The sequence below is a fragment of the Mycteria americana genome, chromosome 1, assembly GCF_035582795.1.
Source record: "Mycteria americana isolate JAX WOST 10 ecotype Jacksonville Zoo and Gardens chromosome 1, USCA_MyAme_1.0, whole genome shotgun sequence".
In the NCBI taxonomy this organism is placed as follows: Eukaryota; Metazoa; Chordata; class Aves; order Ciconiiformes; family Ciconiidae; genus Mycteria; species Mycteria americana.
In genome coordinates this window covers 81588630-81605350 of record NC_134365.1, presented here as the reverse complement: position 1 = coordinate 81605350, position 16721 = coordinate 81588630, and the positions used below count along the sequence as shown (strand labels likewise).

Genomic DNA, 16721 nt, shown 5'->3' with positions numbered 1-16721 from the left:
GAAGGAAACACCACAGAGACAGGGACTTAAACAGCCTTCTCCCATCAGCCGGTGAATGCCTTAACCACGAGTCTAGAGAGCTGTTTGCTTACGTTCTTTGGCTTGGTGAATATTTAGTTATTCCATGCAAAGTGGGGCAAGTCTAGCTGAGAGGAGAATGGCAGAGCCTCAGGTGCCAAGGCTGTCTTCTCCATAAGCGAGGAAGAAGTAGGAGAAAGAGGAAGGTGTTAGAAATAAGAGATCTAAAGAAAGACATTAAACACATCCTAGGTGGAGGGGTATTTTATGTGCTGGTTTGTTAGATAAAAATCATCTTTCACAGTTCTGTGAATATTTTCCCTGCTATATCCAAGTTCCTTACATTCTGAATTTGCAAATAATTGTGTGCTCACCTATGTTATTTTATAAAATTCACGATGCATTGAAAATATGTAATTCAATTCTAATAAATGTCCTGAGCAGATTATTGCTCATTCTGTCATGAATGGGTTTTAGAGTAAGAATGCATAGGAGCTAATAACAGATATAGCACAGACATACTGTAACGTACAAATATGCATGGATACCGGTTTTGAAGAGCTGTTTTCTTATTTTCCATTAATCTTTGAGAATACTAAAAATTAGTTCTTTATTCTGTCCTTAGTTCTCTGCCTAGTCTGTACAAGTTAAGAGGCCTGAGGAATGTATGGTATTGAGGTGTACATGCCCAGTTTTGGTAGCCAGGAATGGAGTGGACTGTACTGTCCTGTGGATCAAACTGAGTATTTCCCCTGATGTGCTGTAACAGAGAAAGAGCTGCTTTAAAGACTCTGTGCTTGAAACTGTTCATTCTTTGACCAAAAATTGCCACATAAAAAAAGAAGAAAAAAACCCACCTTGGTATTTATGAACTATTTGCCTGGATCTGTTCCCTTGAAGAAAGGTATTTTGCTTCAGATAAGTGATAGTATCAGGTTAAATTGATTATCACTTGTGACACTATATAATTCAGGGAAATTATCAGCTATCACTCAGACTCAACTGGTTCACCAGGTTGTTAGACACATGTGATTATTCTACTGAGAACAAATTTAAAGGTGTTTTTGGGTAGTGTAAGGTGGATTTATTTCCCCTAAAGTTCTCACAGCATGAGGCTTGAAAATTTGAGAAAGAGAAAGATTGAAGTGATGATAATATGAATTTTAAGATGGAGAGAGGAGCTTAAAACTTGTGATTAATGGGGCTTCATGGTTGAGAAGGCTGGTAATGGGAGAGATGAACTGTTGTTTTGTTAAATGCAAACGAAGTAGATTGTGTTCAAGAAATGTTCCTGTCCGATTCCTGGTTTGTCAGCCTCTGCTTCATATCACGTGAAGTTAAGTATCTTTGATTCATGGAGTGTTGTGTAAACGTTTGTTGATGTCTATCTGTTCTGGTTTACACTTCTGCCCTGAGGTTTGCTTTGAGTTTCAGGTTTGGGCAAACTGAAACTGTCAAAGTAAATTCACTTTAAATTGCAGTGTTTCAAGTGGTTTTGCTTCAAATCCATGCCAAACCTCAGATTTTGCATAATTTCTTTTTGCATAATTTCCAAGCAAAAAGATAAATTGTGTCAGGCTCCTTTGGAATGGGGTTGAAGTTCATAGGTTTATGAACTTTTAGAAAACTAAGCCTGTAATTCATTATCAAACCAGTTCAATATTGGGAGGACTTGTTGGAGGATGGGAGGATACTGGGAAACTTCTGTATAAGAGAAGGATATTGGAAGAGAAGAAACATGTCCTTATTTCAGCTTCAAATGGACAGATGATCATGACCTATTGCACATTTTTGAGCACTGAAATTTTGGGCTTGAGTACGTGAATACTTGAGCTGCTGCCTCATCTCTGCAGTAGGTTTCTTCAGATCCAGAATAAAGCCAATTGCTCAAGGACAAGATAAAGCTAATTTGAGGCAACATCTATATGTCTGTTTCTTGGATAAAAAAATACTTCAGTGGGAGTCTTGATAGTATCGTTCCCAGTTTTCATTTCATTCTTACACAGAACTTCCAAGAAGAGTTCTCAGATTGTTGTCAGAGAACAATCAGTGGAAATGTGTCAAATGAAATAAAGATCCCTTTGTTTTTTGGTTTTTGGTGGTTTTTTGTTTGAACATATTTCTGTATCTAGATCTTAAAAACAGCCTTCAGCATTGTTGACATAATTAATTGCTTGTATTAAATGTTCTAATTACAGCAATTCAGGTGGTTAGCCACCTAAATGAGTGCATAATTTAGAAAGTCTCTTGATTGCAGTACTGGCATCCTCAAGGCCCAATTAAAAAAACCCAAACAAAACACACAAAAAAAATCAAAACACAGAAGGTTGAGACTTTGAAGCACTAATAGTAATAGCTATTATGCTGTTAATTAGATCACCTCATATGTACTCAATACTATATGGATATCTTTTGCTTCTATCAGATCTTCATTTGCTAATAATTTTCAGTAAATACAGAGCTCATGATCTTTCAAGCAGAAAAATATTCTTTAAAATGGAGTTTTTCCATGAGAAAACTTTGAGGGGGAGAAGTAGTTTTATTAATTTGATTTTATAACAGAAGGAGTTAAAACAAAATTCATTTGATGCAGGTACAGTTTAGAACACTGTGATTAGTGGAAAATTGTCAAGGTTAAGTCCATACCAATATTTGAACTGGATCTGCCCAGCATGGTCTGCGGTTTCATAGGATTCATAGCATGGATGTTCCATTCTTTAACAGTATCCTGTAAACCAGTTTTACAGCTTCTCTAAGGCATGTGGTCTTCATTCTGCACCAGATGATGCAATGTAGAGTATATGACTTCAGCGTAGAGTCCCAGTTACTGGGAGGAGAAAGGGCATAAACCAGATACAATGCGTTAATTTTATAAGAGGATAAAATATTTCCTTTTTGGAAGCAAATGTATATCAAAAATGGGACAAAATGAAACATATTATCATTTCAGGCTCAAACACTTTCAGAATCTTTTGTTTCATAATGACTTTTAAAATATTTTTCCTGTGAGTTAGGATGGAAACAAAGACAGGAAAATCAGAATTCCCCAGAGCATGAAGACACAGATTTCCTCACTTACTTTGAAAAAACAATTTTTCCTGTTCTTTAATAGTAAGTCACGAGCAATTGGCGTATGAACACTTTCCTTCTGTTCATCCACTGGCTGAGCTAAAGGTCTGCCAGAAAAAAAAAATGCCAAGAGATAGCATTTTTCCTGAAGGTAAAGAAAAAATGCAGTATCTTTGAACAGAAAGTAGTTTCTCAATGAGCAAGTGAAATCTCTTGAAATAAGTAGCTCAGCAAAACTTCCGGTTTCAGTGATAGTTTTGCACAAGTGATGCTTGCAACTTTTAGGAAGATATTTATTTCTGTAGTAAACTATTGATAAGCACTGCTTATCAAGCACTGATATTTTCAGTATTAGGCAAGTGAGGCCTGTAAGATATTTATGCATGTTCTTAAATGAAATACAGGGTGGAAAAATAATAAGTGTCTGTGGCCACACAAAAAGGAGGCCATAATAAGTGTCTGTGGCCACTCCTGAAAGGAGGTTGTAGAGAGGTGGGGGTCGGTCTCTTCTCCCAGGTAACAAGTGATAGGACAAGAGGAAATGGCCTCAAGTTGCGCCAGGGGAGGTTTAGACTGGATATTAGGAAATTTTTCTTCACCGAGAGGGTTGTCAAGCATTGGAACAGGCTGCCCAGGGAAGTGGTTGAGTCGCCATCCCTGGAGGTATTTAAAGGACGTTCGGATGAGGTGCTTAGAGACATGGTGTAGTGGTGGTCTTGGCAGTGTTAGGTTTATGGTTGGACTCGATGATCTTAAAGGTCTTTTCCAACCTATATGATTCTGTGATTCTGTGAAAATTCCCTGTGAGGTTCTGTGAGTACAATCACTGTTGTCTGCAAAACAGTTTATGGACACTAAAATTTTAAAAAAAGGAAGGTCATGATTTTTTTCTGGTTTTGAAATGCCAGTTCCTCTAATGGCAAAGCGATATTCTTTCTTGGCACCTGGGCTTTGTAGAAACTGGTGTCGGAGCTCAAAAGTGGGCTGTGACTCGGTGATGGGAGTTCACAAGGCCGTTGTGAGAATATGTGTTTTTGACAAGACCTTTGAAAGGCGAATTTGAAGGTGATCAGATAGTAAGTCAATTTTAGAGCTATCTTTCTAGAATCTTTTCTGCTGGTATAAACTGGTTGTTGTGTACCAAAACTCAATACAAGACATTAGGGGAGGACAAGGTGATTTTATTTTAAAATGGCTAGTTTCAGTGATTCACACTGTCATAATCACATACTCACAAAGACATGTGTACCCAACCAGTCTGTCCACCATGCCTGTATCCCAGCTACACGTATCCAGGTGGGCTGCTCGGGATTTCTTGCAGTTGCACAGAGGGCTAAGTAATGCTCTATTGGGTCTTCATTGTGTCTGCTGGGATCTCCTCAGGATGGCAACCGGGTGCTTCTGAGCCTTTTTTGCCTTTGGGAGCCGACAGTGACCAGGATCTTTTACTTCTCCTTGCTCTCCCACCTCTGGGAATCATTAGGATTTATTCTCTGTACTCTGTCTCCTTACTAGGGTGTCTTAAGACTCCAGCCCTGTTCTGTATTTTCCCACCGTCACCTCGTAGGGGCTGGAGTCCTTTTTCAGTCTAGGCAGAGGCGGTTCCTGACTGTACCTGTTCCTTTGTGTTCCTGAATTGGGTATCTTCAAAAGCTGCTCATAAATGTGATGTGATGTTGGTGGTCTAGGTCCCACAAGCACCTCCCATCCTCACAGGGCTTTTTGTGCTGTTTTTCTCTTTCTGACGCTTCCACACTCAGACCTTCCCATTAATTTTCTGTTCCTGCCAGTCTAAGCATTTCCATTATGAATCTCTCTAATTACCGATAGCATGACTTAAACCACAGCAGAAAAATAATTATAAAAATGTTTTAGGATTTCAGTCTTTCCTTGCAATTCCCCAGAGACCAGTACTCTCTCTTCCCTACACCAGAGCCTGGTCTCCCTGCCAGGCCAGAGGCAGTGCATCTGGCATCGCTGAAGGTCTCTGCGAGAAAGGCAGGGCTGGAAAAGGCTAAAATTGCTGCTACTCCAGTTGGAGAGAGGAGCCTAGAAGCTGAATACTGGCAAATTTAAATAAAAAATAGGGCACTTTTTAACAGTATATAAAGGTCTTTATATCAAGGCCAGATGCCTTTCTGGAAAGTTACTTTAGTCCTGCACAAGGTTTTTGGCTCAGGGCAAGGGCAGCTGTGTGAAATGCAATCCCCTGCACTGTTGAGCAGGTCACGTTCATGATCTAATGGTCCTGTTTGGCTTTAGATGCTGTGGTTGTCTTGCAATGCAGAGTATCTGGTGAACAGGGAACTAATTCCCAAACAGATAGCTCAGGTGCTCAGGAGAGGAGGAGCAGAGCTTGTGAAAGTGGAGAGGGGAGAATGCTTTGGAAAATAGCCTCTGCTGAGGGGGCAGCGACGTGGCAGTTTACCCCAAGCCTGCAGATCAGTCTCCCTTGTTCCTTATCATCATTAAGGAAAAAACATATTGTCACTACTCTTTCTTCTGGTGAGTCATTCTATAAATAAAATACGTCTTCAACTGCGACCGCTAATTGCCTTAAAATCCTCAGTGAAGTAAGCCTCATGACACCTCCACGACTTAGACAAGTTTTACGCTTACTTTATAGACGTATAAACTAGAGCGTAGCCAGGTAAAAGGACTTGCACAAGATCACCCAGAGAGACAGAGGCCAGTTAAACCAATCAATTCAGGAACCCAGGAGTTGTGTTTCCATAGCCCCTGCTGTAACTAGTAAATCACAAGAGCTACTAAGGAAAGATCCTGCCAAAAGCCACTGGTTTTTGTTTTTTAAAACCACAAAAAGCATTTTGCTCAATTCCACAGGGTCTCTCCCTAGTACTTGGTGCAGATTAATTAATTACTTATTTTTTAACAGAAATGTAAAGCCTTGGGCAGCCCAAAAGCCATTGAAGTTTTAATTCTCAGAACTATTCCCTGACTTGACTGTTATCCAGTTCCTATTCAGGCAAGATAGGAATTAAGATTAATGACCCCAAACAAACTGGTATTTCAGAGAATCAGTCTTTGCCAGGCATTATATTCTCATGACAGAAAATCATTGAGGCATAAATACAGCGCTCAGTCATTGGTGTGTATTAACAACACCACGTTGTTCCCATAAATGCTGAATACAGTGAAGAGGAAAGTGAAGTCTTAAAGTTCATTAATTTGGGTTGTGGCATTTTTTAAAGTGAGCAAACCAGAGCCCATCGAATAAGGCTGTACCATTCTAGTTTCCCCTGCACCGCTGTGAAGGCTATTCGGATTCCAGAAAGGCATCTCCTCTGCTGGGACGTTGTTTGGGCTTGGTGACGGCTGTCTCTGCGGTGCCTTTTGCTAGCTAGGCATTCAGTTCTGTAGGCATTTTTTAAAAGATGAATTGATGAAGACCAAGTCTTAAGGAGAGAGAAGTGAAAAAATACCTTTATCTGCTAGGATCAGTGACTGTTGTAATATGTGGGGTAAAAACCTGTCTGTCGGCGTTTGTCCACCTCCCAGGAAGGTGGTTGTGGCTAGACTCTGTTTTCTAAGCAAATGAGAATTGGCGTGGAGACAAGAGCATTTCACCTATTCTGGGACCAGAAGTAGCCATGGTACAGTGCTAATACAGGAAGTTATTGTGGCAATTTCTAGAAGCTGTTTGCTCAGAAAAAAAAAGAAAATCTTTCTGTGTTTGTATGTCCACACTGAAAAGACATCGCTATGACATCATCTTGTTTGTTCTGACACTGCAGGAAGAATGGAAGAAATAAAATGGCAGAAAAGAGACCAGGCACTTTTATTTTGCTGCCAACCAAACATAGAGGAAAGATGTAACCAAAATATCCAATGGTTACTTTAGTTCTCAGAGACAGTTCAGCAGATGAATTGTTGTTCAAGGGCAGTTGGGCTCCCAGACACAAGAGCATTCTGTAGTAAGCTTAATTACTCATTTTAATTATGCTTTTTAATTAGCAAAGGACTAACACAGAGCTTTTCTCTCACTTTCTCAATAAACCCACTTTGTAATATTACAGAACAAACTTGTAACTGAAAACTCCAACTGTCTAGGGTTGAGAAAAACAACTCAAAGTTCAAGGGGTTTTCATCCTCATTAAATTACATTCAGTGAGCAGGTTACATCTACCTCTGATTATTTTTCAGGAGCTTTCTACTTTTTTTATTCTGTTCATGGACAACATCAAGAAAACACCCTGCACTGCTTCTTCTCCCAGTGGGGTTTCCTCTGCCAATATATTGTCTTGCCAGTTGCTTCCTATAAATGATGTCCTAGTTCTTCCTCTTCTAACAGTTTCTCCTCAGAGCTGTTTTTCTGTCCCTGCGCTCTCTGTCTTCCCTGCCCCAATCCCTAGGAGCACTGCTGTAGGAAATCTGCTTGCTTTCTTGTTCGCTTCAGGGAAGGCCAGGTTAGAGAGGCAAGGAGCAGCAGAGGCAATTGCATTCTGAAATGAATTCAGAGAGGCAGCAGTGTATATGGTGATGGATGGATGGAGATAGCAAATGCCACAAAATCTTCAGCAAAATAACCAGATGCCAGAATGCAGCCCCCCACGAACATGTCACTTCTGTACTCTTTCCTGCTTTGCCTGGGACTGTACCTGCTGAGGAGGGATTTGCAGAATCTGCAGCATTCTTTCATAAATTGAGGCTGTCAGCAGAGCTTGGTGAAGCCAAATAGGCCTCGAGGCTGCTCTGTTTTGAGAGAAGCCAATCCTAATTTAGTTATAGTTTTGAGCCAAACATGGGCTTGAAAAGAAAAGGTTCAGATAAGGATATGGTTAGAATAGAGATGAGGTAGGTTTAAAGTGGGTTTGTGATTAGGAATAAAGGGAAAAATAAAGTTGTGCCAACATTTTCTGAAATGTTCTCTCAGGTTTCAGTACAAATGGCATCTTATAAAATTTCCATCATGTCAGTGGTGGAAATTCTCCAGAAGTATCTGTTCTTCACAGGGCTTTGATGAAATGTTACAAGACTGGAAACCTCTTCTGTTATATTTATGTTGTAATTCTCTGCTGCTCCTGGCTTGGGGTTAGCTCTGGAATCAGAATCATCGGCTGACATTTCCAGGTGTTTGCATGTCAGATTCAAGCTGCAACCTTCTCTTAATTCGAATGGTTTAAAAGGCTCGAGGCACTTTGTCTGGCTTTGGTTAGCTGAAGGCAATACTAATTTTATTTTCGTTTATTGGTAGGAAGATTTTTTTTTCATTTGGACATTGGAACTTCCCTCAGTATTTAAAACACATTATATAAGCTTCTTTTGTTTATGGTTCTTGTGATGAGAACCATCTCTCTCCACCACTTGTCTCTATCAATAGAAGGTCCACGTAGTGCGTGTGACTGCATATGGACTAACTGCTGTGTCTGTCTGTAATAAACTCTCTAATTTTACGTCCTTCATGATTTCTGTTTTCCCACCCTTCTCTCCCAACAACTTATTGGTGCATGCTATCCGTATGATGGGATAATTACACAGTTTAGCTACATTTGAATACAGGTGATGTTCATCTCTGCTAAATATTGCCCTTCAGTAACAGTGGGAATCTGCAGTTTAATGAAAAATCTCGCCTCTGAAAGTGAGTGGCCTGTGCTACGAGCATCTGGAGACAAGAAGTACCCTGTGATGCCAACATTTCATGTTTTGTATTGATTCTGGTAATGCTTTCAGTGCAAATAAGGCTTGCTTTATATTTTACCTAATAAAATATCAGCCCATTTGAGATAATTGTACATGAGAAAAATTAAAGTTATGACTGAGAATCAAAGTTCTTTCCCAGAAACAGAGCCGGAAAGTGAATACTCTTAATTAAATGTGATGGGAAAACAAAAAGGCAGATGGAGGGCTGAGCTTCTCAAATAACTTCTTTACATTTCAGTTGCCATCACTGACCTAGTCACTGTTTGTGCTGGCTTAGAAACTAATGTCAAGGGAACAACTGCAGAATAGATGATGCTGTATGTTACTCTGGGCAGGAGTTACAACATTATCCAATGATCAGTATTAAAATAGAGTTAGTGTGACTTTATATGTGTTTTCCTGCTAAGCAATCAAAACGTAACAAATGAATGAAGCTCAGCAGTAATCCAAGTACTGTAAGCGTGTATCCTCAAACCAGTTTTGCAAATTGGGACAGAGAGCTATAATTGACCTTGCTGAAGTGGCCTTTATTTTCCACAGTTCATGATCAAAGTAGTTACGTTACACTGAATAACTCTTCTAATTCATGACACCTGAATAAACAGCAGGAAAACCAGCCTGGAATGCACGTTCCACTATCTGCAGCCATCCTGCAGCACAGCCTGAATAAAGTCCTTCCCCTTGTCTCTGCACTGAAGTGAACTCTAATGATTAAAAAATGCTTCTGGACTGAAAGGTGCATCACACTGATAACAGGCTTGTTTGGAGACTTGAGCTGTGCCTCAGCATAGCCTGGAATAGTTGTAAATTTGCCTGGGTTTAGGGTCCATTTCCATATCTGTTTTTCACTTAAAATATTCCCTGGCTGTTCCAAAGCACTTTAAGCTGAAAGTTATTGGACTCCATACAAAAGAAGAAGAAAAAGAGTAGGTCTGAACTGGCCAACACAAGCTTTTAACAAACAGAGTGGTATATAATAACAAAAGAAAAAAAATCCCTGTGGATAGTTTCCAGAGTTGCTTTGGATTTGATCATCTCTTTTTCCTCCTCTGCTTCAATTATTTTCAACTGAAAATGTTTGGCTTCTTTGGCTTAGGCTACCACCTTTCTGCAGTTAAAAAAAAAAAGAAGTCTTAAATGCATCCAAGTGTTTTAAGCTAAAAGTAGTGACTTTTCACAGTGCGCTCTGAGCCATGAGCAGAGGACTAAACCTGGGGCTGCAGTGCCTCCTTGGCACGCAGCCGTCCCACCAGGTTCTGCAGCCACATAGGCATACTCAAAACCTTCAGAGGGAAAGGTAGAATCAGCCAGCAAAGAGGGGCCCCTTTCCCCCTCACCCTCTAGAATAGTTGCTGGAGTTGCTCAACATCGGATCAGGGTGGGGACTGCTTGTTAACATATATGGTCCAGGCCCTTTGCCCGCTCCTCTTTTTCCCTGCCCTACCACAGTGATATGACAGCCCAGGAGTCCGTAAGCCAAACTAGGAAAGGACTCATTGTAATTAAGGATAGGTTTGACTGCTTTTAAAATTGAGCATCCTGCTGAGCAATCGGTTAACAGAGAGGTAAGGAGCACATGCTGTTTTGCAAATGCGTCCAAGGCTTGGGTCCTACTTGAAGACATAGTTACAGATGATGTCAGTATCATTTATGGATCCAAGTATATGTTATTTCAGTAGACATTCTGTGGTATCCATTATAGTTACAGATGTTACAAGCTTTCATTATTAATTTTTTTATGTGCTCATAACTTTCCAAAACCCTGATCACTTCTGTTCAAATGTCATTTTGTTCTCCTTTACAGTCTTTTGGAGGCAGGTTTTAACAAAACCTTCTTACCTGTTGTTTAGGTTAAAAGCTGGGAAAGTATGCCGTTGTCTGTCAATAAAACTCTAATCATATTCTGTTGAGCAAAACACACAGAAAACCCAACCCACCCAATAGTAACACCCCACCTCAGCATGGACCCATCCTTACAAGGGTTAGCGTTTATGCTTGGTTTTATGGGTAAAGCTTTTAAACAATTTAAATAATTTTTTAATGTAGCAGAAAGCATCTCAAGTGTGTGCGTGTGCCACTGCCCTCTGCTGCACAGAGGCAGGAGAGCTGGGCTGCTTTCGTAGGGACGGAGGTGTGGTCACCCACCCACCCATATTCCTACATAGAGCAAGTGCTCATGTCCTACTGGCTTCATTCGGGAGCTAGAACTATGAAAGTAGTTAAATCTTCACCTCCATGGGAGTTAGGCACCATAATACCTGTGAAGATCTGTCCATTTCTGTCTTCTGTCAGTAGAAAATGCCACGTGGAAAGAGTGTGCAAGTATGGTGTCCACTGCAACACCCTTGGGCTGTTGTTTCATGAGTTGCATGTCTCAAAATATCCAGGAGATTCACTGCAAGCAGTGTTGAGTTTCTATTGAGCATTACTCAAGCATGACCTAAAACACCTCTGGCCTTTTGCGCTCTCCTGTTGTAGGCCTCTGGCATGTAACAGACTGACACCCTCAAGGCTGAAAGTGTTTTGCCTAATCCAAAGTTTTGGGCTGAAATACAAGGCTTAGCAGGACAATTGTATTGGGCTAAATACAGGGGTAAATGTAACCTGGCCAGTAATAGCCGTAAGTATACATTCTGGACATCAGTGCTAGGAAACCATGAAAATCAGCTAAAATCTCCAAAACTGTTTAGGATCAAAGTCAGCCACACTGCCACAGCCTCCGATCAGGAGGATACCTCTCCTTACTATACAGAGTAGGGAGTTTAACTCATCTAGAGCTGCTCTCTGTCATCTAGAGCTGCTATGCTCCTTATGGATTTATTGAGGCAATTAAGATAACACATCCACATATCTCAGGTCTTTGGATTTGCAGCTTTTCATGCTGTCTTTTTTCCATTAAAGCCAGGTTTCGTGTATTTCTGTCCCTCAGTTTAATACTAGTGACCATCAAATCTGAACACTAACTTACTCGTTTTTCAAAATTGGCTCCCAGTGAGACTGGTATGAATTTTGTCAGTTGGAACAGGCCAATATCAAGTGCTTTTGAATTACAGTCGGGTGATTTCTGTTGCTGTATTTCACAAATAAATAACTTTTCTTTCTAAAAATGAGGCCTGTTCAACTGTGCATCAGATTCCAAGAGTCAGCCTCATGGTTTTGGAGACTTAAACTTGATAACACATTGGAAAAAGTTCTGTAGCCCTGATTTCTGCTGAAGGAGGGGAATTGGGAGGAAATTACTGTCTTGGTTTGTTTCCATCTCTGCCTTCTGTAAGCTTATCTATTTGAGGCTGTTTCAACAATGCATGAACCATCTCATATGGATTACCCTAAAAAAACCCCCTCTTAAGTATATATATGAAGTCTCACATAATTTAGAGCTAGGGGATAATTTCAAGCTTTTATCTTAACTGGTACACAAAGGAGGTAGACTAAACTCTAAACCTTAAATTGTGATTCTTTTCTGCTTATAAAAATATATATATTACTTGTTCGGGCCAACAGACAAAGATTTCTCTATCAAGTATGTGCCATTTACAAGCAGAGTGTTGTCTCCATTCTAGTCACCAGCCACAGGAGCTCAGCTGGGTCCCTGAGTGTCAAGCTGAGAGCTTTTCTTTCACTATAATAAAGGTCCTATAGGCTAAACTACTGGTAGTCTGTCAGTGACACTTCTGAAATCCCTTTGATGGGCTTACACAAATGCAAAGATTCGTACTTAGCAATGCTGTTGATAGTATACAACAATAATGGTTCTTGTGTGCTCACCCTGCATTGTCTTCTGTGTGTTTGCACGTGTGAGTGTATATATATGGATATGTCCATGTATATACATAGATATATGAAGTGTGAGGTTATATGTAGTATAGACACCTGAGTTTCACACATATTTGTGCATGTATTTAATATTAAACTGGGACTTGAAATAGAAAGAGCAAGAAAAAGCTACTAAAAGCTCATTTTAAAAACCCTGTTCCTGTGGCTGTGATATCTCACCCAGTCAGAAGCACTAATTTTATCAGAGAGAAATTATAAAAATGAAAAACAATGCTAGTTCTTAAATACAGTCGCTGTTTGTTTAGCTTCTATTTACTTCACTTTGAGATAATACACTGTAATCTTTCTGCTTTTTAAAAACTTTATCTCTAAACTGTGGCATCCAAGTAGGTGGCCTAGCCAATACTTCCTTTTCCTCAGTCAGATACACTGGGAAGAGGCAGCAGATTGTGTTTTCAGGAGACTTGAGAAACTTGCTGGCAAGCTTTCCTAGGGTTATCATCACATGTCAAAGATGATGTCTGTATAGAACATAGATTTCCTAACAATGCGGCTTCCTTGGAAGGAAAATTTTGTTTTCTTTAGTTCACTCATTTTCAATGAATGAAGAAGTCCATGGGGAAGGAGTCAGTCCTTAAATAAAATACTTGTTCTTATAATTACCATATTCCTGCTTCCTCTCTACCCCTCCAAAATTCACCATAAATAAGAGGGTGTGGTAATTAATTGCCAGCCAAGTGGCACAATTAATGTTCTGCAAACACAGTATCCTCTGGGTAAAGTGATATTATGTCCAGTTAAGTTATAATATGTCCAGTTCTGTGTTTGAATACCAATACAGACAGCCACATGCACACACACACATGTGTGCCAAGAGGGTGTCTTGTGTTAATTTTTTTTTTTTAGATGTGATACTTCAATTTTTCTTTCCTTCCTAGAGAATTCAAAGTACTTTTTACAGGACTTAATTTCTGTGCAATAGAGCTCATGGGCAAACACTCAATAAATGCAAAATAAGGAATTCAGTCATGGTTCTAAAAACATTTCACATTCTTCAAACTGATGCCAGTTGTATGCATTGACAGTAATCCTGGCTAATCCCCTCCACATGTATTATCTTTGTACACCTGCTTTCATTGTCTCACTTATCAGTTTTTTATACTTAGAACCACAATATACAAGAGGGTAAAGCAACAGAACAAAATCACATGCACACGCAGTGTGTTATGCTACAATTTTGCATTGTAGACATAAAACATATTTGTAGATTTTGGTGCTTAGAGTCAACATGTTCCATTAAGATATTTTTCCTACTTCCCCCGCTCCCCCCCCCCCCGGTGTATGTCTGTGTTTGTCTTTCTTGGCAGATTAACTGAAGCACATCGAACAGCTGTAAAAGTCATCAGGAGAATGCAGTATTTTGTAGCCAGAAGAAAATTTCAGGTAAACAGCACCATTAACCCTAAGTACAATTTGTAAGCTTAAGTTTATGACATTGAAAGTGCTCTGAGAGTGAACTTGTCTTTGTGCATGCATTTGTAATAAGTCAGAGGTATTGTTTAGGCTCTCGGCCTTATACTTACCCTATGTGGATTTTTTCATAGCGTGGGCAAAACTATCAACTATCTATAGGTATAGTACAATACAAAAACCTTCTGAATTTGTGGAGTCAGCATAGTTATTTTTTACTTCTCTTTTTTACTGCATTTGTTTTGTTGGCATTCTGTTTGTTTTACTATACCAACCAATATATAAACTACTTACCCATCTACTAGAAGAAGTGGAGAAAAGACTCTGTTGGAGTGTCTGCTAAAATACTATTACTGTCTACTGATCATCTAATGACTGGGTAGAGAATGTTCAACTAATTGCGTGCTATGTATGGCTGACAGACCAGCAGACCTTACTGATGAGTACTACGCTGTGTAAAGTTGCTTTCGCATGTGGGCCACATTTCCAAATTTGTTTCCCAGAATGGGACATCATAGAGAGGCCATATTTTATACAATTGTGGAGCATCTGCCCTCTGGAAATTTGCTGTCTTTATGAAGTCTTAAGTTAAATTTCTCAGTCAGGTTACAAAGTGCTCAAACTAAATGTGCTGCATAGTAAAAACTGTCTTGTTTTGCCTGTTTACTAAGGCCCATTATGATAAAACTTGCTTGGAATGTGATTCTGGTTTCATCATTCTCATCACCCATGTGCTGGTAATGCCATGTAAATGAATAATTAACTTCTGGCCTGATTTTCAAAGCCCCTGTTATTTCCGTCTGAAGGTTCATGCTTTTTTGTCCGAGAGGGTCCACTGCAAGTTAATCAACTTTCATAATCCTTTTGAAGAGGTATTAAAAAGGTAAAGCAAGAACCTAAATTTCAGGCAAGTTTGATTAGAGCTGAGCACTTAATTGCAAGGGATAGAAGTCTGAGATAAGCTCACAGCACTCAGAAGACTCTGAATTAGGGCAGACAGAATGCACATACATTTCCCAAGCTCATGCAGAAATGTATCTTCAGGTGACCTTACCTAATGAAAGAAGACTAGGAGAAGTCAGTTTGTTTAACTCGGCAAACAACAGGAGAGCAGGGTTATATTGTAAATACACCAGAGAGATAAACACTAGGGGAAATTAAAAAAAAAAAAAGAAAGAAAGAAAATTAAAGACCCCATTCATGGAAAATAAAATCAGTATATAAGTGAGCTAGGATAAAAATTAGGATATTTCAAATCACCAGAGACCTAATGTTCTGGAGCTGTCAGCCAATAACAGTCATGCCAAACCTTAAAAACGGAACTTGATCAGTCTATGGAGAGGATTCTGTGAGTTGGTGTTAGTGATAGGGAAGAAGAAGAAGGAATTATCTTCTGTTTTTTTCTTTCTTGGGACTGTGAAATATAGCTTATAGGACTCCCCATGCTAATTAGATTTTGGAAGTTCAAAGCCAGGTAATATTATTTTGAGCTTTGCATTAGGAGCTCTAAGCACGCTGGATGTAGAATGCTGAGCCCAAATGGCCAGGATTTGGGATTATGGACCAAATGAAAGTTAAAGAAGTGCTTCAAGTTCAGCATTTGCCAAACCTCCCTGGAAGCCCATTACCTCCCACCTTAAATTGTATTGTACTAGTGTTTCCTAATAAAAACATGACGAGAGATTGTGCCAAAGTTTGGCAGGACATAAGATGCTCAGATCTAAAGCTTTATGGGAAAAGGGGAGAGAAAAATGGTGCAAGTTGGAAGGATATTTTTACTGTGCTTTAGAGAGGACTCGGGCAGACTGCAGTGTACAGTGCTTTGCAACTATAGGATTCAGAGCTGATGATTTGGTAAAAGGGATAACAGATAGAGGACTTCTTTTGAGGGAGAAAAGAAATTTCATTGGGAATGGGTAGAATTAGTTATGCACATAGTAGCCCATGGGGGAGAGGGGAGGGAGGTGGGGAAAAATCCCGAGTACATCTAGGCTCTGCGCCATGCATCGTGTTTAAATAGAGAGTGTCCAAAGGAAAGGACAGAGGATTTAGCCAAAATGCTCTCAAAGCACCCCCACTAGTCAATCTAAAGAGTGATACTGGCACTGTTTCTCTGGGTGAAGACAATAGGCTGCTTTTCTGGCCAGAAATAGTGATGTGTCAGCGTCTGCAAAATGTGAAGCTGGGGAAGGCAAAAAAAAAAAAAAAAAAAAAGGCGATAAACTGAAAGCTGAAACCTCCCTCCCCCGCAAAGTATCTCTTCTCACAAATGCACACAAATGTACACGCACACTATCAAAGCCATGAACTCTTCTGAAAGTAATAATGCAAGGTAAGTGCTGACGGCTGAGCACAAGGAAGGCATTTTATCACGAAGAACTTTTGCTTCTTCATTCATTTCACAGGATTTGTTTCCATTCCATTTCCATGCGTTCATTTGAAATTTCTAGGATCCTGTGGCTGCCTTCCAAGCATGACTCCAGCACATACTGTAGGTGTTCAATGCATGTGTGCAGTGGTGCATGCTAATGGCTCTGGCTGAAGCTGTGACAGAGTGGAAACAGACAACAAGATGACTAATGAGCTGTTTTCAGTAATTTCCAATTACTAGATTTGCAGTTTACCTTTCTTTTTTTTCTTCTTTTCTTGAGTCAGAGCCAAAAAGGAGACATCTTGCCCCACATTTCCCATAGGGGTTGGTATGGCTCTGAAAATGCTAGTATATT

General features: G+C 39.8%; 1 protein-coding gene across 1 annotated transcript in view; it reads left to right on the top strand.

Annotated features, from left to right (window-relative positions):
* Positions 1 to 16721, top strand: part of LOC142412572 (potassium voltage-gated channel subfamily KQT member 1-like) — a 525781-nt gene that overhangs the window by 285319 nt on the left and 223741 nt on the right. Inside the window, exon 12 of the mRNA XM_075508061.1 lies at positions 13893 to 13968. Within this exon, the coding sequence (XP_075364176.1) occupies positions 13893 to 13968 (76 nt within the window). The remainder of the gene's footprint in view (positions 1 to 13892; positions 13969 to 16721) is intronic.